Source organism: Vespula vulgaris, chromosome 3 (assembly GCF_905475345.1).
Source record: "Vespula vulgaris chromosome 3, iyVesVulg1.1, whole genome shotgun sequence".
NCBI classification, from domain to species: Eukaryota; Metazoa; Arthropoda; class Insecta; order Hymenoptera; family Vespidae; genus Vespula; species Vespula vulgaris.
This window is the reverse complement of record NC_066588.1, coordinates 4,597,340-4,622,378: the sequence shown is the minus strand read 5'-3', so window position 1 is coordinate 4,622,378 and position 25,039 is coordinate 4,597,340. Positions and strand designations below refer to the sequence as shown.

At 30.2% G+C, this 25,039-nt stretch overlaps 1 protein-coding gene across 3 annotated transcripts in view; it reads left to right on the top strand.

The window, feature by feature from the left end:
* The window catches only part of LOC127062475 (ras-related and estrogen-regulated growth inhibitor-like), a 79,877-nt gene that overhangs the window by 15,375 nt on the left and 39,463 nt on the right, over window positions 1-25,039 (top strand). For all 3 annotated transcript variants that reach the window (XM_050990756.1, XM_050990757.1, XM_050990755.1), the window contains exons 3-4: window positions 1,572-1,628; window positions 17,527-17,603. In XM_050990756.1, coding sequence (XP_050846713.1) covers window positions 1,572-1,628; window positions 17,527-17,603 — 134 coding nt within the window. The remainder of the gene's footprint in view (window positions 1-1,571; window positions 1,629-17,526; window positions 17,604-25,039) is intronic.

Below are 25,039 nucleotides of genomic sequence, written 5' to 3'. Positions count from 1 at the left end.
CCGGTTTCTTCTTTCTTTCGGTATAAACGAACGAAGCACAAGTTCGATCGTTACCGCCGTTGAATTATTGCGTTGAAAGGATAATCGATGCGATGAAAGCATGCCTCGTAAGCGTACGTGTTATCCAGGTTCGATTGCAAGCCAGGAAACTCATTCGCATGAGTTTATTCGAGAAACTTCTCGATATACGATAATTGTTGATTGTTTTTATTATTGTTCCTTGTTATCTCTAAGATTATATCGTGAGAACGTTAAAATTTAATTGGATATTGAAACTTGGTCATTTACTCTCGTCATCCTTATCTTTTTTATTTTTTTTTCTTTTCTTCTCTTTTTTATTTTTTTTTTTTATTTTTTTTTCATACATTTATCATAAAGAAAATATAGTTGATTTTATTCATAAATAGATTAACAACGTTAGTTTCGTGTTAATTGATATAAAAAGTATCTTCAACGGGACAACGAAATTTACGAAATTATATTTGAATGAAATTTTTCTATATTCGTCTTTACGTATAGAAAATAATTTTCTAATAGTAATTTCGTTTAAACGAAATACGTTGACATTTTTTATACTGTTTATAAAATTGAAAAGTCATATTGAATTAGATAATTGTGTTAATTATTGGTTAATTATTGTGTTAATTAAACGAAATTGCGATAATTATCGAATAAATTGATTATTAATGAAAGTTAATTAATGACAGTGTTTCGAATTAATTTTCTATCGAATTGTCGAACCGTTCGAATTGACTAGAAATTTTTGTTAACATTTAGCAAGAGTAGTAAACTAAATTAAATTCATAAATGCACGCCAGGAGGTTTGCTTTCTAACGTCTCGCCCGGCAGCTGTCAAATTTATCAACGCCAATTAGCCCAACCGGACAGGAAAAGCGTGTTAATTATTCTCGATGGCTTGGTATGTAGATATGTAATACTTGAACGCGATCAGCTGACAGGTGTCTTTTATTAATAAAATCATGAAACCGAATTAGAACGTGACAGATGATTTCATTTTAGAATGAAATCTAAATAAGTTATACTCATTGGATACTATTTTTTTTATTTTTTTATTAAAATTTCTATAACAAATTGGATATTGTAATATTACATTTAAATATTTACGAATGTTAGATATTTAATTCGGATACTTACTATACTATTTTTTTTTTTTATTGAAATCTTGATACTAAGTATTATAATATGAAATTTGTATATATATAAATATATACAAATTATTAAATATACACATATATATGTATGTATATATATTATAAAGAAAAATATATTCTTTATTAAAATCACGTTCACGATAGAAAATTTTCATTCTCGATAGATAATTAGCAACTAAATATTAATATATAATTTATATATTTTTATAATAATATTTTTCTCTTTTTCTTTATCATATGTTTTATGAAGAAAATATTTGTTTCAAGTATATGTAAATATATTCATTATACTATTTCTTTCTTTCTTTTTCTTTTAATTCATTCTTATAATTCAAACAACTGAATTTGTTTAAAAAACAAAGAAGAAAATAATTTAACAATTTTTCTTTTTCTTTTCAGCGGTGGTCGTCCGATATTTAACGAGGCGATACATCGGCGAGTACAGTTCGACCAGTGGTGAGTAATCGATAAATAAGAATTCATTACTACCAAGATATCGATTTGATACAGAAGAAATCTTGAGATTTTGTTTCCGTTATATTCTCGTCGAAGAGAAAAAGAAGTCTTCTTCGTTTCAAAAGCCGGTTAATCCAGTTTTCTTTTTGCTTGACATTGATTTTTATCATTTTTGCAATAACAAATGAACTTCGTTCTCCTTATTTATTATCATTATTTTCAATGTTGTACATATCTGTATATGATCTCTAATATATATATATATATATATATATATATATATATATATATTTATAAAGATAATAATAAAATATCTATATAAGAGTAGATATATATACATACACAGAGGCATATCAATGTATATCTATTGAAATAATTTAATATTATAATAAACAATTAATTAAGATGTACATATCTACAAATAATTATATATAAATATATATATAAATAATAATATAAAAATATATAAAAAAATAAATATATATATACATAAATGTATATAGACATATTTAATTATTTAGATATTATATTATTATCTAAAATATTTTCATTTTAAAGGATTTAATGATCATCGCGTAGGATGTTACACAATATGTTCATAAATCTAGTGGCACCGATGCCATGCGAATCCCGTCGAAGTCCAATTAAGCTCAACGACAGAGTTATTACTCGACTCCCGGTGTCAGGTGAAAGTACAATGCACGCGTCAGGCCATTCATGTTTCGTGTGATCTTAAGAGCGTGTCTGCTCGGAAAAATCAGCTGGAACATCGAGACACGGTGTAGACTTTACGTAACACTTCATATATATCTATACATACTTAGATACCCACACACACACATACACAAATATACATATATATATATATATATATATATATATATATATATATATACCTTAAGTTTATAAAAATAGAAAAAAAGAAAAAAAGAAAGAAAGGAAGGAAGGAAGGAAGGAAGGAATAAACTGAAATGTCAAGATAATAAATCCATATATTATATCGAAATTATTATAAAATAAAAATATAGAACAATATGTGTCAGTGATTACGAAACGTCATTTAACGTCATTCTCAATTGTTTCTCAAAATTTCTATTGTCTTTTTAAATATAAAGAATTATTTTTTTATAACTTAGATCATTATTACGACTATTATTATTATTATTATTATTATTATTATTATTATTATTATTATTATTATTATTATTATTATCGTCGTCGTCGTTGTTGTTGTTATTGTTATTGTTGTCGTCGTTGCAAGAGTAGAGTCACGTGCGTAGAGTTAACAGGAAGCTTAATAAATCTTGATTGAGAATAATGAATATTTTCTTTGAATCGATAATAACAACGAAATTAACGACTCGAGACATATCTACCGACGTTTGACGATTTTTATCGGACGCCTAACCGGCTCCCACCACACTTCTCTTTTATTAATGCTAATTTCTCTTGTAGTACTTATACAAATGCCGCTTTCTAGCTTGCGTACGCGACTTTAATAACTTGATATTATATCGAATATAGATATATATGTATTTATATATGCACGATGAACATACATATATATATATATATATATATATATATATATATATATATATATATGCGTAAGGTGTTATATATGTGTGTACATATAATATATATATATAAGTTCTCCGTTCGGTTTTATGATTTCCATTTATAAGATAAGTCCAAGAGATTATCATTCTCGGTCTTCCTTGGTTGGTTTAACGGAAACGTTTAACCGACATAAACGAATATTTTTTTTACGAAAATCAGGGCTCGATATTTCCATCTTTCCTTAATAATATTCTTTATTTATCGAAAGAGACATGACATTAATTATCATCGATATTTATATTATCTACTCTGCTTTCTTTTCTCGAAAAAGAAAAAGAATTTTCGAATTTCGAATACAATTTCGATTCCTTTTAGTTCGCTCTCTTCTTCGTTATCGTATCGATCTTGGATCCATATGGATTCTTAGGAACGTACGTGTTGAAAATATAAAGAAAAAGGACAAAAAAGGAAGAGAGAGAGAGAAACAAACAAACAAACAAACAAACATTTTTACAAAGGGTGTTACAAAACTCGAATACTTGAAGTTTACCAATTTGGAGAATCTCGAAAGAAAAAGAAGAAGAAGGAAAAAAAACTTCCTTCTTTTTTCTTGCTGCTTGCTATCGAATTTCTTGGAATGAACATGCTCCAAGCTGCCATATAAATGTGATTATCTCTCGGTTACGTGCCAACAGTTTCAATTTCTTTAAGGCAAACAACACTTAAGATCGGTATCCTGTATGTGTTATTGTTATTTTTATTAATATTAATATTATTATTATTATTATTATTATTATTATTATTATTATTATATTATTGTTGAGTAAGAGACAAAATTGGTAAGAAAGAATTTCTCGGTATGACTTCCGTAAAATTCTGGTTATTCGATGTATACATTTATTTATTTATTTATTTATTTATTTATTTATATAAAATACGCGATAATTAATTAAACAATATTATTTAATTTCTTTTTTCTTTAAAGACGGATAAGATTATTAAATTGTTAATATAAAATTTATTAACATGTCGGTTATCAATAATATTAATAATATTTAAATATATACATATATTATATATGTATATGTATGTATGTATGGATATAAAAGAAACAAAGTATGAGATCGAGATAAGCTCGAATCGAATTAACTCGAAATTGCGATATAGGAAGTATCGATGTAAAACATAATAATCGTTGAAATTGATTAATGAAAGGACAATGCTCGAATGAGATTTCATTCGAGAATATTTATTCGTTTAATACCCGACGATCGGTATTCGATAAGAAACGATAATTATCGTCGGTAAGAAATAAAGAACGTTTCATTCCTCTCGAGTAAGTTCTTTTTTTAATTTCATTTTCGTAGCTATGTTTTTTTTTTATGGCTCATGGTATTTCATTTCTTCCTTCTTCCTTTTTCTTCTTCTTCTTTTCCTTCTTTTTCCTTTTCGACGGTACAATAGTCTATTTAACAAATCTCTTTTATTAATCCTGCTATTATCCTTTACTTTAGAAAAAGAGAATGAAAGAGAAAGAAAGAGAAAGAGAGAGAGAGAGAGATATTGCTTAACCTTTTATTTCATTCATCAGAGATCTTTCTTTTCATTCTATATGTGTTTTCTATTTTTACTTCTTCTTCTTCTTCTTCTTTTTTTTTTTTAAATTAATTTTACAAAGCGTGAGAAAATCGAGAAACGCATACTCGAATTCACGTATTCTGTTCGATTCGTGACGACTGAGTTTTATCGACGATGACCGATGCGTATGTAACTATAGTACTTACTTATATAGATATATATGCGTGTTCATGTGTGTTCGTGTTTGTATATATACGTGCATATACGAAGGAAAATCGGTCGTGCAACGAATTACGATTTACGATTGCGACGAGTTCGTATCGTGTGTATTTCATTCGCGTGTGTTGGTATCTTTCTCCTGGTTCGATCGAATAACGGATATATCGTCGAGTTCGCGTTCGAGGGGTCGACGTTACTCGAGAGATCCTTAGATCGAATAAAATTTTTGTCTTTTGATTTATTTCTAGAATTAAACTTTGTAATTCTCTGTCAGAAAAAAATGGATCATTTTTATCATCATTCCATTAAATAATGTTAGATATTTTCGAATCGTTTTTTTCATAAATAAAATTAAAGATGAATAACATTTTTATCGTACATGATAAAAAACAAATATATATATATAATATAATATATAGACATTACATTCTTTAATAATTAAAAAGAAGAAAGAAGATTAATTATAAATAACATTGAAATACGATAAAAAAGAATCATACTTTACTAAAAATATGTTGATTAGATTTTTTACTAATGAAAGATTCAAGAAGAAAAAAGAATAAAATATCAATAAAAATTCAAATAATAAAAACTAAATAAGAGAAATAAAAAAGTATTTAGATTTATGATTAACAATATAAATGCGTGAAAAATAAAATGAATCATTCGTCTTCGTTCCTTCCCCTTTTCGAAGATAAAATGCATAAGTATTTACTTCTAATTATAGTTCCATACTGTCGTTTTTAAAATAGACAGAAACGATACTACATCTCCGATTATGGCACACCTGCTTTACGTAGTAGTGGCGCCGAAGATTTTCCAAAGCGGATATAGGTACTACATAGGTACCAACTTCGAACGTTCGTAACTTACATGCAAACACACGTTCACAGGCGTGCATGGCAATTATTATGCCGAGGGTATATTCCATATGAATTATGAGAGAAAGAGAGAGAGAGAAAGAGAGAGAGAGAGAGAGCGAGAGAGATCTGCATTCTCAAGCAGAATCCTCCCCCCATAAGCCTCTATTTCATATCGAACGTTTAAATCTTAGGTCTACCTCTCCTCAAGCCTCGTTTCGCCAACGTTTCTGTCTTTCTCAAGATATTTCTGTAAGCGCTCGAAGGGCCTCAGCCCTTTTACGTATGTACATATATACGTTTTATATATGTAGTATATATATATAGTTTTGTATATATATATATATATATATATATATATATATATATATATATATATAGATACATATCTTTACTCGAGCCTTACGATATCGAAACCTTATTTCTACTCTCTTCATAGAGATCCACCTAACGTGATTCTACGCGCTACAAACCGTGAAATCATTCCTCGATACTTCGATCTTGAACCTTATTAATGTTTTAACCCCTTAAGGGTTTTAACGTCGTCATCCTTTATGAATTATATTTCGAAGAATATTTTATTAGATTTATGTCGAACGTATATAATGCTGAGGATTAATCGTATCGTATCGTTTTGAAAGAGAGAGAAAGAGAGAGAGAGAGAGAGAGAGAGAGAGAGAGAGAGAGAGAGAGAGAGAGAGAGAGAGAGAGAGAGTTGAAATTTATTTTTATTTTTAAAACAATTACAAATTTAAATATAATACAATAATCTTATTAATAATTAAATATTCATATAATTTTTATCTTTAAAATAAACAAAAAGAAAAGAAAGGTATGAAAGATAAAAGACAAAATTGAATTAATTGAAAATCGAAAACAATGAGACAAATAAAAACATCATAAATATATATACACATATGATATAGATATTGTTTAAGATTTAATATAAATTATTAATGTCAATATTCGTATAAATCATTTCCAATGAGTAGTTAACTTTACTTAGTTTCTATCTCCTATTTATTTATATAAACAGATATACATACTTATATATATATATATATATATATATATATATATATATATATATATATAAAGAATTCAATCGAATTCGAAATCGAAATCGTTAATTGGATTCAATTCGTTATATCTTAAAGAACATTTAATGTTGTAAAATCGTCGGGGCTCGAGTTGGAACGTGTCGCCGGCCATTTTTAAGAGTATCATTTTCTCTGGTATTATATCGTAAAAGCGGCAGGCTTCGAATCGATCCTCGAGGCGGTCTCGTACCTGCTTACCCGACGAAAGTGGTATATATATATATATATATATATATATATATATATATATATTTATATATCTCTATATATGCATATGTGTACGTTTGTACGTATGCAAGCCTTGGCTTACATACATCGCGCCGTCCCTCTTTAACGAGTAGCATTAATTAATTTCCTGAGAAAAGTATGGATAATCGCGATCGGACGTAAACCAGGAAGCGGATAATCTCGCACGTTTCGCCGATCGAGGGGATAATCGCTTAATCGTCCCTCAAACTAGCTCTCTCTCTCTCTCTCTCTCTCTCTTTCTCTCTTTCTCTTATTATTACATATATATACACATATACGTATACGTAACATATGTAGAAACGTATATAAATATATATATATATATATATATATATATATATGTATGTATGTATGTATGTGTATGTATGTATGTATGAGAGAACGACCGACGCCTTCGGCGACGCGACGTCGCGTTCGTATTTTTCTCTTCTTTATTATTTTTCTGTTTTCTTTTTTCTTTCTTTTCTCTTTTTCCTTGTTTCTGCTTTTTGTTATAAATATACGAATATATAGATCGTAGAAAAGAAAAATCGATACGCGGAAGGCGTGACTTTGCATTCGAGGTTCCAATAAGAAAGGATGGTATATGGGTTTAACTTTTTGCGTCCCCTCGTTTTTTCCTTTCTCCCTTTTTTCTTGATTTTTCTTTCCGAGTTTTTTCTTCACTGTTACTTTTTTTTTCTTTTCTTAATCACAGATATTGATTTCTGATCTAACATCCGATCGATTTAATTCACTTCTTTTCGTTTCTTTTTTTTGTGATAATAATAAACCCGTATGAAACATTGAACTAATTGTTCATAAATTTTTATTCGAAATTGTATATATATTTTTTATTTATTTATTTTTAATTATATATATATTTTTATTAGAAATTATATATATATAATATATAATTTCTAATTTATTCATAAATTGTTAATCAAAGATGCTACAAAAAAAGATGCAAAAAAAAGGAAGAAGAAGATATCTTAACTTATCTCGTCAGTTCAGTTCAAGGACGACAAATCATTCATTTAAAAACGATCCAACCATAAGATCCATTCTTTTTTCTTTTTTCTTTCTTTCTTTCTTTCCTTCTTTCTTTATATATAACCTAATCTCTCGATCGTTGTTATAATCAATTTTTATTTTGCCTATCTCGATTAATAGTCGAACGATCGAGCCGAAAGATAGCAGCGAGCTTTCTCGCACGGTATATAAATTCTTCTTGGATCGTGAGTGGTATAACGAAGGTGCATCGCTAATACGTGCCGTTTGATTTATTCGACGTTCGCCATTGCCAATCGTGAGTCTCCACGATAAGTACGGCTTCTCTACGATCGGACGTCGAAACAATCGATAGAGACATCAAATTGGCCGACATTACGCGTAGAAAGCAACCGCGTGTGCTTGTCCCTCTCTAAATCTAAGAAATTTATTTTCTTCTACGATAGGAGAGAGAGAAAGAGAGAGGGAGAGAGAGAGGGGGAGTATAGAAAGAAAGAGACAAAAATATAAAGAGAGAACGTTGAATAAACGTGCGTAAACATCTCTCTCTTTCTCTCTCTCTTTCTCGATAATTCGAATGAAGAGAGAGAGAGAGAGAGAGAGAGGTAGATAGAAACAGACAAAAAATATAAAGAGAGAATGTTAAATAAACTCGTGCGAGCATCTCTCTCTTTCTTTCTCTTTTGATAATTCAACGAGTATAAACTAATCGACTCTTTTCATCTTTCATGACCGAGATACTAGTCTAGTACTCGATTATTTCGATCTCGATTAACAATGCGAATATCTTTCTCTCTTTCTCTCTTTCTCTCTCTCTCTCTTTCCCTTTCTTTATCTCTATCTCTTTCGGTGACTTTTTGTCTCTTTTCGTATCTCTTTTTTTTTCTTTTTCTTTCTCTTTTCTTTTTATTCTTCTCTGTCTTTCTCTCTCTCTCTCTCTCTCTCCCTCTCCCTCTTTCTTTTTCTCACTTTTTTTCTGTCTTACTGCACGGAATAATTCTAGGCAATGATTTAGAAAGCGAATCTCTAGGTACACCACGTCTACAATTCTACATTGTGTCGATAAGCTACTCGACAGATAGGATGGGAACGTTTTGTCTCGTGTGACTCCATGAATCTCTATACTGAATAAAATAAGAGAGGGGGAGGATCGTGCAAATCGTGATCATTCGATAGATCACGTCTACACATGAAAATATATAGATAGATGGATAGATCGATAGATAAATAGATACATAGATAGATAGATAGATAGATAGATGGATGAATTTCTATTTAATGATTATTATTATTATTATTATTATTATTATTTTTCTTTTTTACATTTAAAAGTATTTTCGTAATCTAAAATTTTCCATAAAAAAGAAAAAAAAATTATTCTCTACTAAATATATCCAAGTATATCTAATTGATTTAGACATATATACGTTCGTGCATTGATACGAGTATCGCTATCATATAAGATCACGTGATAAAACGGAAATTTGCCGGAATTGCATAGTTCGCGATATTACGTTCGAAAGATGATATATAGTTCTAAATTTATCGTTTAGAAAGATTATATATTTACATACATAAGTATCATGTATCTATATGATTTCGATGGATTCGTTCAGCTTGTAATCTCTATCTTTAAAATCACCTGATAAAACGGAAATTCGAATTTCATCGTTCGAGATCTTACGGTCGATAGATGGATAGTTCTAATTTATAGTTTCGAAAGATTAAATTCAAAGGAAACACATTTACATTGTATCTATGTATGTATGAATTTATTTATCCGTGTATTTATTTATGTATGTATGTATGTACGTGCAAATCGACCAATATCGAATCTATAAAACGATCATCGTACGGATGGTACGATCGTTCATCGTTCAGGAAAGATCGCTCAGTCTTCATTTCCGTATCCGCCGGCCAAAAAATGAATACTATATAATGCATAAGCTGACTATTCTCTCTCTCTCTCTCTCTCTCTCTCTCTCTCTCTCTCTCTCTCTCTCTCTCTCTCTCTCTCTCTTCTTTTATCTTTCTCTTTAGGTTGACGCAACGCAGTTGCGAACGATTGCCTGGGGACGTATAAACGATAATAATTTGCACCGGTGTACCGACAAATTGACGTCCATCGTCGAGGAAGAAAGGAGAGAGAGAGAGAGAGAGAAAGAGGGAGAGAGAGAGAGAGAGAGAGAGAGAGAGAGAGACGACAGACGGACGTCCAACAAGACGTCGTTTCTTTCTATTTATGTATTTTTCTCCCCCTCCCTCTCTCTATAACACACACACACACACACACACACACACACACACACACACACACACAAACATACACTTATAGATATAATATTATACGTTTGATAAACGTTAGACGTTTCTTTTCCATTTTTTCTTTTTTTGATTTTTTAATTTTTTTTTTTTTGTCATTTCACTGACACATCAGTTATATATACGTTGTAGATATATATATGTATATATGTATATATTTGCATGCACGTATGTACGTATGTATGTATATATTTGACAAGTTCTTCGTAGTTAGGATTAGCCCAAGGAAATCAATGTTACAGGCTCACGTGTTGAGATACTCGCTGCTTTCACCGTTCGAGGGCGTTTCTTCGGAAAAGTGATTCTCCGGAGTATTTCAGTATCGAAAGTTTGCAGGTAAAGATGTTTATACGTACATATGTATGTATTTATGCGTTTATATATGTACATACATGGATATGTAGATATGTAACTATGCAAACGTACTTATATACATACGAATGGCACGAAATCATCGACGCATTTTCGATTCGACTCGCGTCATGAGTGAAAACAAGTGTTTACGCGATTCGACTTGTGTGTCCTTCCTTGCGATACGACTTTCCACGTGATTTTTCGTGATTATGAGAATTTTTTTCTTCTTCTATCTTCTTTTTTATATTTTGTTAAGTTTCTTCGATCAAAGGTCGCTTCATCGATTTTTATTTTCTTTTTTATTCGTGTCAAACGCAGTATGACGAATATACGTTTTTGAAAATTTGTTTATGATAATTTAATAATCTTTCGGTTCATTAAATGTGAGACAAGAATTATAACGTTTGCATATTTTATCATAGAAATTAATGCATTTCTTTGTGTAAATAAATATTATAATATTATATGTTAATATATATTTTTTATCTAAACGCAATACAAAGATCAATATATGTACGATGATTTATAGTTGTGTTTGAATTTTTATTTAACAAATTATATGAAATTATACATCGATATAAGTACAACATATATATATATATATATATATATATATATATATATAAATACAAGAACAGATAAAATTTATATATAAAAAATTTATATACACAAAAGTATGATAACATTATTTATAATATTTATTATATATTACATATATTAAATATTACATATTATATATCAAATGTTAATATAAATAAATAAATAATCTATTATTGTGAAAAAAGATACAAAGCTAAAAAATTACTTAGAATATAAATACGCTTTAATCGAGGGATCGTAAATTAATCAACAATAATTATTTATCCTTTAAGAAAGTCATAATAATATCTCGTTTCTCCTTTGTGATAATAAATAAATAAAAGGTTCATATTAATCTCAAAGGGTTTAATTGTCATCGGAATATTGTAAGGTGATTCTCGCGTGTCTCTTCTCCATTAAAGTCGGTTTATTAACATCGACGAAAGGGAACGCTCCCCGATGGTTTCTCATTCGAGTTAACGAACCGATGATGCATTTTTAAAGATCGTTAAGGAAAAGGCTCGACTATGTTCGTTCATTCGTTCATTTCTTCGTTCGTTCGTTCGTTCGTTAACGATCTCTGTGTATTCACTACCATTTTAAAAGTAAACGTTAAAAGTTTTATTTATGATCGGCTACGTGCTATAAGATTCATATCGTAGCTCAATCTCATATTTTTTGGTTTTTTCTTTTTTCTTGTCATTTTTTATTTTCTTTTTCTTTTCTATATATATTTTTTTTTTAATTTTTTCTCTTCTTATTTTTTTTGATTCTTTTGTTCTTGGTCACCTAACTTGTTAGTCGAGAGATAATAAATTTATCAAGAGGCTCTTACCTTCCTCTTTGTATTTACTTTCGATCGACCGGTAACGAAGTTGGTTATCTGAACTAAAACACGATCTCTTCGTGTTCTTCTCCCTTTCTCTCTCTCTCTCTCTCTCTCTCTCTTTTTGTTTTTGTTTTTTGGTTTGTTTTTTACTTTGTTTCCGTTTTTATCTGCTTCATTATATTTTATTATTATTGCGATATGCAATAAAGTATCATTTATTATATTAGAAGTCGGTGATTATGAAAGTAGCCTAAGTTAAATATTTTTTTTTTAATTCTTAATGGATATATATATATATATATCTTCGGTGAAATTTCAACCCAATAAGATAAGAAACATGCAGTGAAATGTATAAAGTGTAATAAATTGATTTGTCCTAACTATCGAAATATTATGTTTAATCATTGTAAAACATACACATTTTTAGTACATTCTAATCTATATATCTGTATCTGTCTGTGTGTGTGTGTGTGTACAATAAAATCTAATAAATATAGCTATTACGGTGAAATTTGAGTCATGCATAACATTAACCTGATTTTGTTTATGATAATTTTTAAACGATTTAAAATGTTTTTATAATTTTATTAGATTGAAACAAACGATCAATGAAAATTGTTCCAAGTTTCTAATTCAAATCTCATTTTCATAATTATTAGTTTGGCCAACGAGTAATACCAAGATTCGTAGTATATCTTATTATGATTTTACCGAAAAAAAAAATGTTTAGTATTTTATATGCTTAATAAATAACACTGTGGAATATTTCGTTTATTGAAAAGCTTTTTATTATTTTATATTTAAATAAATAACGCTAATATCTTTCGATATGAAAAATTCTAACATTACTTATTGGCCGTAATATCACATATATCAACTATATCATTCAGAAAGTAGAAACATAAATTTGTAAATGTCAAGAAAAGAAAAAATATATATATACATATATATATATATATATATAAATTCATGGCTTTCCATCGGTCGAATCTAAATCATCTTTCATTTTTCGAATCTGATACATTGAACTGATCCAATTCGTGTCTCGTATCTCAAAGTCGTCATTTTAAAATCGGAACTCGGCGAGAACGAACCGGCACATCGCTATTCGAGTTCGGTACCGACATTTTCTTGTTGTTTTTCATTTTAAAAATACTTTCTTTTATTTTTTTTAATCCTTCCTTTTTCCTCTCATTCGTCACGTTCTATAACGTATATTTTCTACGAGAATCATAAATTTTCCAATCGCGATGTCGATCGAGAATAGCTTCTCTTTATTTCTCTCTCTCTCTCTTTCTTTCTTTCTCTCTTTCTCAACGACGCGTGGCCTCTCTCAGCTCGCCTCATTGTCCAGTAATAAAACTTTCTCGAGCGTAACGACCGCTAATATAACGAGCATCCTTATTTGCTTGTGTCTTTCTCTTTCTATCTTCTATTTACGTATACACATACCTAGTATATGTACGTATATACACGTTACACTTATATACGTATAAGTGTACTTACATACCTACATATATATTTACACACACACATACACACACACACACACACATATATATACATATACATACATATATATACACACATATGTACATATATATATATATATATATATATATATATATATATATATACGTACATATTATATATATATACATATATACATACACATGATATCTACATACATATACTACTCTCTATAGTAGTCAGTAGATGGACGACCGACGAGAGAGAGAAGCCCCTCTAGCGGGAGGTGTTTATGAGTTTATTTATCGTTCGTTTATCGCACTGATCCCGCTAGGGCTACCGTATTCGTCGCTTCCGTACCTTTGATCGGGTTTCTCTCAACCTTCTAACACTTATCACTTTCCCTTTTAATTTATCGTTACGTCATCATTCAAGATTTTTCAATATCTATATCATCCCTCTCTCTCTTTCTCTCTCTTTATCTGTCTCGCTGTCTTTCTCTTTTCTTTTTTTTAGATCTCTTCTTATTTGTCTTCGACTTACCTTCTTCTTTGATCGCAATATTTTTATAATCTCAGCTCGATATCGTTCGAGATATTATCTTATTTTTTCTTTTCCTTTTCTTTTCCTTTTTAAAATCCGTTTCTTGCCTTCCTTTTTTTCATTCGTTTCATTTTGTTTTTCTTTTTTATTTCTCTTTTTTAATTTCTTTCTTCGATTCGTCCCTCTACTCGATGGATATTTTCAGTTTTTTTCTTACGTATCTTTTTCTTTTCTTTTCTTTTTTTATTATTCGTATTTCTGTTCCAATAGAAATTGTCGTCGTTTTCTTTTTTTTTTTATCGTCTCTCATCGTCATACGAATTTGATAAGAATTCATTTTTCTTTTCTTCTCTTGCTATTATCCAATATTCGAACGACGAAGAAATAAAAAAAAAAAAGAAAAGGAAAAAATGAACGAATAAAAAGAAAGACGTTTTCTAAAAGATCCGATGTAAAAAGCCATTAGATGCTGAGACATTATTTTTATATAGAAGAAATAGGAGAATGCGGTTAATGCGCGAAAGTTCCGAACCAGTTAGAAGACCACGTTTGCGATTGGACGCGGCAATGTTTGGCATCGTGCCGCTCTGTCATTACGCTGATCTTCCGACACAATGACACACGACTTTCGCCGTCATCGTGAACGGTGCTGTCGCGTCATGAAATTTACCTTTCCAACCAGTCTTCTCGACAAATTCGCGTAAACATTTGTCCTCTTTAAAATAGGAATCGTCTTTTTCTCTCTTGTAAAAAAAAAAGAAAAGAAAAAAAGAAGATGGACTACTTGACACTGAACATGATATAAATGATATTTTTTATTTTTTGTCTGTAGATATGTACATAGAAAGATGGAAATATTAGGAGAGAGAATTTGCCGAATTTGTGTCTCGTTAATATTTTTTTTTGGGAATTGAATAAAATTATTTGTTTGTAAATATTTAAGTAAGTGTATAAAATAAATGATGGACGTGATCTACGTGTATATATATATATATATATATATATATATATATATATGTATGTATGTATGTATGTATGCATGTATGTATGTATGTATATATGTACGTATCGAAAAATTTATGGATTTATATAATTTATGTAAATTATAGCGAGTTTTAAAAATATGGTTTTCTTCTTAGTTTATATGTTATATATTTTTATACTTTATAATAATCTAATAATAAAAAATTGTATATATCCATATAAAATTCTATATAAATTATATATTATTATATTTTTGTATATCATTAAAAAAGAAAAATAGTCAGGTTGATAAATCCTTCCTTAAAATTACGAGAATGATTTTATTTTATTTATCACGTTTTAAGCACGTTTCACGAGTTAACGATATATTAGAAAATGCTAAACACGTGACATGCATCTAAAGCTCGCTATAATGCATATACACAAAATATATATATATATACACACACACACATACATATACACCCACGTTTGCACAGAGATATATATATGTATATACATAGAAATAGAAGGATGAACGAACGAAGGAACGTGAGGTTAGAAAGAGTTTTTTACAAAGACGACAAATGTGCCTGCCTCACGCAATTCAGGTCTATGGAGGCTGTGCACGAAGGAGCATAAGGTTTCATCGTAAACTAGGCTTTAACTCGAGTTAAGGGATGAGAACGGATTTCTCTTGGGGCGCGATCCCATAGTAGAATATTACGGGTATAGGTATAATCTGCAGGCAGAATTGCAATTTGTTTCTATGTGGTGGTAACGTTTACGAGGATAACCTGAAATCCTAAATTCTCTATAAATTTGGCTTCAACAAATGTTCCACCCTCTATTTGCTTTCGATTAAACCTGGAAATATGATAATCGGAAGAAAGTTGAAAAAGTTGAAAATTAAGAAGACTATTCGTGCGAAGGAAGTGATTAGTAAATTAGCTAAAAAAAAAAAGATTAGGATTATTTTATAAGAACAATCCTTTTCTTTTTGAAAGAACAAATTAAAGAATAATAAAAAGGAGCTAAGATCTCTTTTATGGCTAATTCCTATTTTACAAGTTTTATATATATATATATATATATTTTACGATTTATAACAAATGAAAGTTAAATATTCAAACACAGTATCTATTTATTCGTTTGTATTTATATCTATTCATAATTCTAAACACTATCAAATTTGTAGATAATAAAATTCTGCAAACAAAAAAGAAAAGAAATTCTCTGATTCCAACGTGAATAATTGGAATAATCATTGAACGTGTAATTAAACAAATTATCCAGACCACTTGTAATATCAAATGCAATATCATAGAACAAAGATAAGAAAATATAAATACAATAACGAACAAAGTAATTAAAAATTCTTTACGATTTCCAACGTAAGCATGACGAGGTGTGAGGACAAAAGGGGTGGGAGAGAGGAAGAGAGAGAGAGAGAGAGAGAGAGAGAGAGAGAGAGAGAGAAAGTATTAGGATTATACAGTTAGATGAAAAGTAACAAAGTCATCGAATTGATCGAGAATAAGTAAAAAAAAATGTATAGGAAAGAAGGAAGGAAGTAAATAAGATTGGACAACGTAAAGTGGGGAGGTGAGTACGAGATCGGTAGAGGAAAGGTTCATAAAAGAAAGAGGAAAAACTCGCTTTCGAGTTGCGACGCGGATTTACGTTCGCCACTTCTCGTATGAACGATCATTAATCTTTCTGGCGTTAGCCAGATCTCGATCCTCCCGTCTGGGATTCAGTTTCAGCTATCGTTTCTTAGATCACTCGTCCAAGGACGCTTCTCCTTCGGCAAAGGAGTTACTTCTACTACTATACACACACACATATGTATATAAACATACACATACATACATACATACATACATACATACATACATACATACATACATACATACATACATACATACATACATACATACATACATACATATATATATATATATACGACGAGACACGCGGCTAGATCCTCGATTACTCCGTTCGAGTACCGCGGTGCGATCTTTCTTGATCCTCGATGGGAACTGACGGATCGATTTCATTATCCTTCCTGAACGAGCTCGTAGATCTTTTCTCTCTTTCTATTCCTCTCTTCATTCTACCGTCTATACTCTTCCTCGTTTATAGATAAAGAAAGGAAGAACGAGAGAGAGAGAGAGAGAGAAAGAGAGATTAGGTACATACATTGATAGTGATTCTTCAGGAATGAACCGCCATATCATTCGTCAAGGCGTCAAGAATAATCTCGTTCTACTCTGTTGCAGATTTCCTTTACCGGCACAGCGTTACCATCGATAACGTTACTACCGAGGTGGAGATACTGGACACTTCCAGGTGCGAGGTGAGTGAGTTTCCGCTAGTTTCTTTTTTTTTCTTTTCTTTCTTTCTTTCTTTCTTTCTTTTTTCCGGTTTTCGTTTTAAAAACGTCTTATCCATCGTCTGGAATATATTTATATGTATTTACACGTGTACGTAACTATGTACGCGTATGTATTTATCTGATTTTATATTTTCATTTTCATCATCAGCACCCCTTCACCATCTTTAATCTTCCCTCGCCATTTTCGTTCAATTATTCGTAAAATTTAGCTTGATTTCAAAATTATCAATTTTTTAATTTCTTTTCTTTTTCTTCTTCTTCTTCTTCTTTTTCTTTTTTTTTTTGTAAAGTAGCAATTTAATAATTTTTCATGATCTTACGACGGAATGTACGAGAAAAGTCGATCCTTCGTATATTACTTTCGATTAACAAGTTTACGAATTACGACCTTTCGATAGAGATAGAATAAATGTCTGGATGGTTTTAAAAATTGTTTTGTAGGAATTGGTTGGAAAAAAAAGAAAAAAGAAATTTTACAAGGAAATTTACAAAAAAGAAGAAGGAAACGAAAAGTTTAGAGCGAAATTTGAATTCATCAGCACTCCCCTCCTTCTCCTTAGCTTTCTCGAAAATCGGAGTGACATAGTTACTTGTGTATAAGATTATACATAAGTAATTTTCTTAACGAAGTAAATTCGTATGAAGGGATTAAAAATAAAAACATTTCGGAATGTTTCGTTTCGAAAATTAAAAATTCAGAAAGAGAATTGGTAGATATTCTCGTTTCACTTTATGACAATGATCAGATTGAAAAAGAGAGAAGAAAAAGAAGACGAATAAAAAAGGATGTAATTACAAAGATGAATTCGTAGATACATACATACATACATATATATATGTATGTATGTATGTATGTATGTATGTATGTAGTGAGTGCAGTAACGCAAGTTTGGGGAGTGGATGTCCACACGATTCGAAGTGCACCGACCTCGAAAAAGTCCGGTACTACGAGTCTCGTAAACTCTCTCTCTCTCTTTTTTAAGAGACGAATTCAGCTCGCATCTTGGTACCTGACGTGGTAAGATCTCTCTTTCTCTCTCTTTCTCTTTCTTTTTCTCTTTTTGCAGACTCGCAGTCTAAATATATCTTCTTTCAACGGTCTTGAAGAAGTATGTGGAGTGAGAAAGAAAGAAAGAGAGAGGGGGAGAGAGAGAGAGAGAGAGAGAGAGAGAGAGAGAGAGAAAGAGAGAGTAGTAGTGGTAGTGATGGTAGTGGGGGAACTCGAAAGGGCCCTTAAGGGTCCAACGTCCGTCATATGGCCAAGCGTGCAGAGCGAAATAACGAGCACAAGATGCACGTGAATCGAAGTATATATATATATATGAGAGAGAGAAAGAGATGGATAAAAAGATAGATAGATAAAGAGAGGAAGAAAGAGAAAGAGATATATCTTTTTTCGTTCTCTTTTTCCTTCTTTTTTATTTTGGTTCTTTTTTTTTATTATTTTACTTGGCACACGCGGTCGATTCTCCTTATTCCAGCAGGACACTGTTCTCATCCTTGTCTCATCTTGTTCTTGTTCTTCTTGTTTTTCTTGTTGTTGTTGTTGTTGTTGTTATTGTTCTTCTTCTTCTTTTTCTTCCACCTCGCAACTCGGTTGCTCTTGTTCTCGTCTCTCTCCCTTCCTCTCTTCCTCACCCCCACTTTTCCCCTATGGCGTCTCTTGGCTCCCGTCTGACTTCGTAAAACTCGATTATCGTTCAAGCTCCCAGGCAGCATTCGCTCCGAAAGAACTGGTCCGGACAGATTTATCGCGGGCGTATCCGCGATACTTACGTCGAGCCTAAGCGTTACATTTTTCATTATCGCCGAATCTATCATTTTTAATGGGAAACGTATTTTGCATAATCCTTGTAAGCGGCGGCGTGCAGTCGATCGTTCCGAGATCGTTTCTACCTTCTTTCGATTTCGTGTATGTATGGACAATGTATGCTCAATCCTTTGGGAAGAGAGATAGAAAGAGAGAGAGAGAGAGAGAGAGAGAGAGAGAGAGGATAGAAAAAGAGAAAAAAGAATTTAATATATAAGAAGATATAGATACGATAGGATAAAAAAAAAGAAGAGATTCAGAAAAAAAGTTTATGCTGAAGAAATAAAAAATTATACTGCAACTGTACAAGAATAGAAAGAAAGAATAGTTACGATTGTGATAGAAAAATAATGAAAAAAAAAAAGACAGATTTGATAGATAGGTTGGATAGATAGAAGAAAAAAAAAAGGAGAAGGAACAATTTTAATATATCAAGTTATAACAATGTAAATGTGATAGAATAAAATAATATAAGATGTGATATGCAATGATCATTATATGATAATTTAAATTCCGTGAACTAATCAAAGGAAGAATGATAAAATGAAAAAGATAGGATGACAGAATAGAATCATTAACATTCGAATGAATCATTAACGTTCGAATCTCGTCTGTCAGACTTTCAAAAAATAAAGAAAAAAGATAAATCAGAAAAAATAAAAAGGAAATGATAAACAAAAAAATATGGCGTGTAAAATTTAATGGGGCTGGTCATGGACGTGGTAATGATAATAAGTCATAATAAGAGATTCGTATTAACGATCTATAACTCCTGTTAAAAATGATATTAATGATCGTACGTAATCGAAATCCTCCCTTTCTCTCTCTCTCTCTCTCTCTCTCTTTTTTTCATATCTCTCTTTCTTTCTTTCATATACACACATATACAAACACGAACGCATATATATATATATTCTTTCTTTTGCTCTTTCTATTTAACGCGTATTCGGTAGTACTTACATTGACGTCTCTAAGACGGTTGTAAATTATTCATAATTGTGCTTCTACCCGACGTTGAATGTCCTTCTCGAGATTTCCCTCCTTTTTTTTCTCCGTTTCTTTTTTATTTATTTATTTATTTATTTTATTTTTATTTTCTCACCCTTCTTCTCCTCCTAAGTTTCTCGAGGCGATTTTGACGCTCCTCGTGAAAGTCGTGATAAATTATTTCCTCGATCGTAGAACGTCGCGTTACGTCGATATATACAGGATATAAATTATTATCGCACTTCTATCGTATACCTCACGTGTCGATATAATATATTATAACGATATAGATATACAACTATCTATCAGTAGTATCTATCTATATATCTATCCATTTATATATATATATATTATTGTTAAATATATGGGATAAAAAGTAATAATAATAATAATAATAATATATTAATAATTACAAAAATATCTATTTTTAATAAATATTATATATAGATAAATTGTACAAGTTAAATCGAATCATAAAATATACATTATTTCGTATAACAATTATTTACCAATATATAAATCTATATATATATATTATTATATATATTATTATAATTATATATAAAATAATAATAATAGTAATAATATTAACAATAACATCAATAAAAACCAATTATTTATCTTTAATAAATATACTACATACATACATTGCATTATTTAAATCGGAAAACACAGTTAGGTATAACGATCTTCGAACTATATAAAGAAAGGAAGCAAGAAAGAGAGAGAGAGAGAGAGAAAGAGAGATAGAGAGATACACTATATAGCTAGAGATAGAGATAGGAAATTTTTCAAGTAATTCGATCGTTCATGACAACGGCAATAATTTATTACGGGGAAGGAACAATAGAGCTTCCAACGACGTCGCGTGGCAAAATAAAAAGATATTCACGTTGAGAATTCCAATGAGAAGGTACGACTTCTTCACCATCGGGGACAGGTGAAGCCACTATGTTCGTCGTCGTCGTCGTCGTCGTCGTCGTCGTCGTTGTGTACACGCCTGTTTCCTCGTTGAGTCTACGCCTTTTCCGCCATCATCGTTGTGCTTCGCCTAGTTTCGAATTTTAAACCCGATCGTTATTCAATTCAAATACATGGACTAACGGACCTAGTTATGTATAATACTTCGAAGAACCGAACGCCATGATTTCCGCTGCACGAAACTCTTTCAACAAACTTTGTTTCAATCTTACGGAAGAAGAAACGGTTTAAGGAAGGTCAAGTTGTGAACCAGAGCAAAGTTGATTTATGTAGATATATGGAACTTATATAGAGCGTTATTTTAAAATTATTTCGAAATTCTTGATTTTATGTATGTATGTATTTATTTGATCTTAATTTACATCGTAGAGATATTTACACGATTATTGTGTTATATTTAATCGTTTTGTTTGTCTGATTTTATCGAATTTTTTATTATAATATATTGTAGAACGAATTATTATAAGTATAGTATTATTTTGTGAACGCGTGATATAACATTACGTATTTTATATACATTATTAACAAATTTATATATCTTTTTATGAATTTAACAATTTCTTTTTATCAATAATTTATAATATATATATATATATAAAATATATATATAAAATAAATTTTTATTAATCAAATACTGTTAAATTAACTTAGATATGTGATCTACTAATTATTATTATTATTATCATTATTTATTGTACATGTTTTCCTATTATTTGTAATAAAATATTTAGTATACGTACTGATCAAAAGTTGAAATAATTTATATAATACATCATTAAACATATACATTATTATTATATTATATCTACAATTTTTAAACAAAATTTTTCTTATAGATAAAATAATTCTTTTCCCTCATTAATAACACATATATGTATATATAATAAATAAATAAATCCTTTCCTATTATTTCACACAGGCATACTCAGCACACACACACACACACATACATACATATCGAAATAAATTAGATACGGTAAGTAAGCTTTTTTTATTCGAAGCATTGAAAAGTAAAGAATTCGATGGGCCATTTTAAAGGTGTTAAGATTGATGTTCTTACGAAATCATTCGTGACACGACCCTATAGGGTCTAGGTTTGAGGTTTAGGACGAATCGAAAGTTTCACTTTTCGTTTTCATTGTCGAAATCGGTAGCCACGTCTTTCCTTTTCTTTTTTTACCCTCGACAACTTCCTCCTCCCCTCTTCTTTCTTTCTTCGTTGCTATACATCGTTCCCTTCCTCCTTTTCTTTTTTTTTTTTTTTTACTTGGATGTTTTCTAGATACACCATTGCATGCTTATCAAAAGCCACTGTCGTATATTCTTGTTCGGATCAACAAAAAGATAGAACGTAGTTTTGAACATAGTTTTTGTTGGGCCTCTTATTCGATGACTATACTCTCTCGTACTTTTTATTTCTTCGTTCTTCTTACACATAATATGTTCTTTTTTTCTTTTCTTTTTTTCTTCTTCTATCTTTCTTCGGAAGGACTCGGATCAGGTTTATTTTCGAAATAGCTAAGACTTTTACGCTTCGCGTGATATCCATTTTTTGTTTCATTCTTTTTTTATTTTCTTTTCGTTTCTTTCTTCTTCTTCTTCTTTTTTTAATTCTTTTTCTTTTCTTTTTCTTATTTAGTACGAGAAGAAAATTTTACGACAAGTAGAATCACTTTGCAAAGAGACTGGAATAGAATATTTCTGTAAAGTTATTTTTTTATATCTTTATTCTGAATAAAAAATATAAATCGATTACGTACGAAGGATAGAATATTTTTTAAAATAAAGAAAAAAAATTGGTAATCTTTCCTTTGAAAGAATTTTTATTCAAGGACATACTTATTCAAAGGATTATTTATTTCAAACAAATTATCATTTATGTGATATAACATTAGCGCTAATTTTTATATACATAAATATATACAAATACACGTATTCTCATCTATAGATATAATTATTAATAATTAATTATTAGAAAAAAAAACATGATTGTTAGCATTATTGGCATTATTAATAATTCGTATAAAATAACAATAACTATATATATATATATACATATATATATATTTAATTATGATCATTATTATATATATATCTAATTATGATCGTGATTTTCAGATGAAATGAACGAGTTGAGAATATAAGTATGAATTTTTTCAGGACTCATGGTCCTTCTATATATTCGGTAGCTTTCGAGAGAGAGAGAGAGAGAGAGAGAGAGAGAGAGAGAGAGAGAAAGAGAGAGAGAGAGAGAGAGAGAGAGAGAGAGAGAGAGAGAGAGAGAGAAGAATAAGGAGACGAGGCTGGTTCCTCGCGGGAGAGCCCAGGTTGTTTTTAGCAAACTGGTTTCTCTACCGTCGGCCTTACAATTACCTGCTTCCTTTTTTGCGCTCTGCCCTCCGAATGTTTGCACCTGTCGCTTAAAATGGTGCCCCCTGTTCGTATAGTTATCGACCGAAAACGTTATACCTGCTATAACAGGGATCCTATTCTAGGACCCTTTTCTCTTTCTCTCTCTTTCTCTCTCTCTTTTTTTTTTTTTATACCAAGAGAATCCATCTTCTTCTTCGTCTGTTGCTTTTAGATTGTATTATCTTTTCAACGTGTTTAGATGAACATCGGACAAAGAAAAAAGAAAGATTGTGAAAACGATATGTAATCGTTATGACATATCAAATTATACTTAGTCGTACATATGTTTACATATATGTGTTAATGAATTTCTATAACTTTTTTGCGATATAATTGTTAATAGTATAAATTAAATGGCACAGGGTGGATCGGAAGTTTCTTGATTTTTGTAATTTTTAAAGATCGAGAAGGAAATCAGTTTTTTGGGATAAATTTTTTTTTTTTAGATCGTAGAAAAAGATGATATTTGTAGGTTTGAAATCTGAAGTAGGAGAAGAAAGAAAAAAAAAAAACATTCGAAGAAGTATCATTAATTTCTAACATCGAGTGGAAAATTTGGATCATCTTAGAAAAAATTTATTAGAGATTAAATAAATTAAAGCGATTTAAGTAGATGTCGTATGTATAATGATGATAAAAGCAAAGCACTTAACAGTAAAAAAATACGTACACATATATATGTATATATTCATATATCATAATTTTTAGATGATGGCCAGTAAAAGTCATTAAAATAAGAAACACACATATGGAAGTACATATATTAACGACAGACCGTATAATAAAATATATTCATAAAAAATATTATACCATATAAGCAGAATAGCTTTATTTTCATTCTTGACAAATCCTATAAAAACAATCTAAGAGTCACAATAACCATTATTATTAAATAAAATAAAATCAAATCAAACAAAAACGAATGGAAGTTGTCCTTATGTGTTTCTAATAATAGATAGACTCTCTCTCTCTCTCTCTTTTCTATCGCCGACAATGTACCATGCAGATTACGAGCTTCTTTCGGTAGGAAGAGACAGACGGAGACAGAGAAAAAGAGAGAGAAAAAGAGATAGAGAGAAAGAGAGAAAGAGAGAGAGAGAGAGAGAGAGAGAGAGAGAGAGAGAGAAAGAGATAAAACGTACATTTTAATCAGAAACCACGACGGTGTCTCTTCTTCCTTACCGAGCAACTACGAGGCAAGCCACCA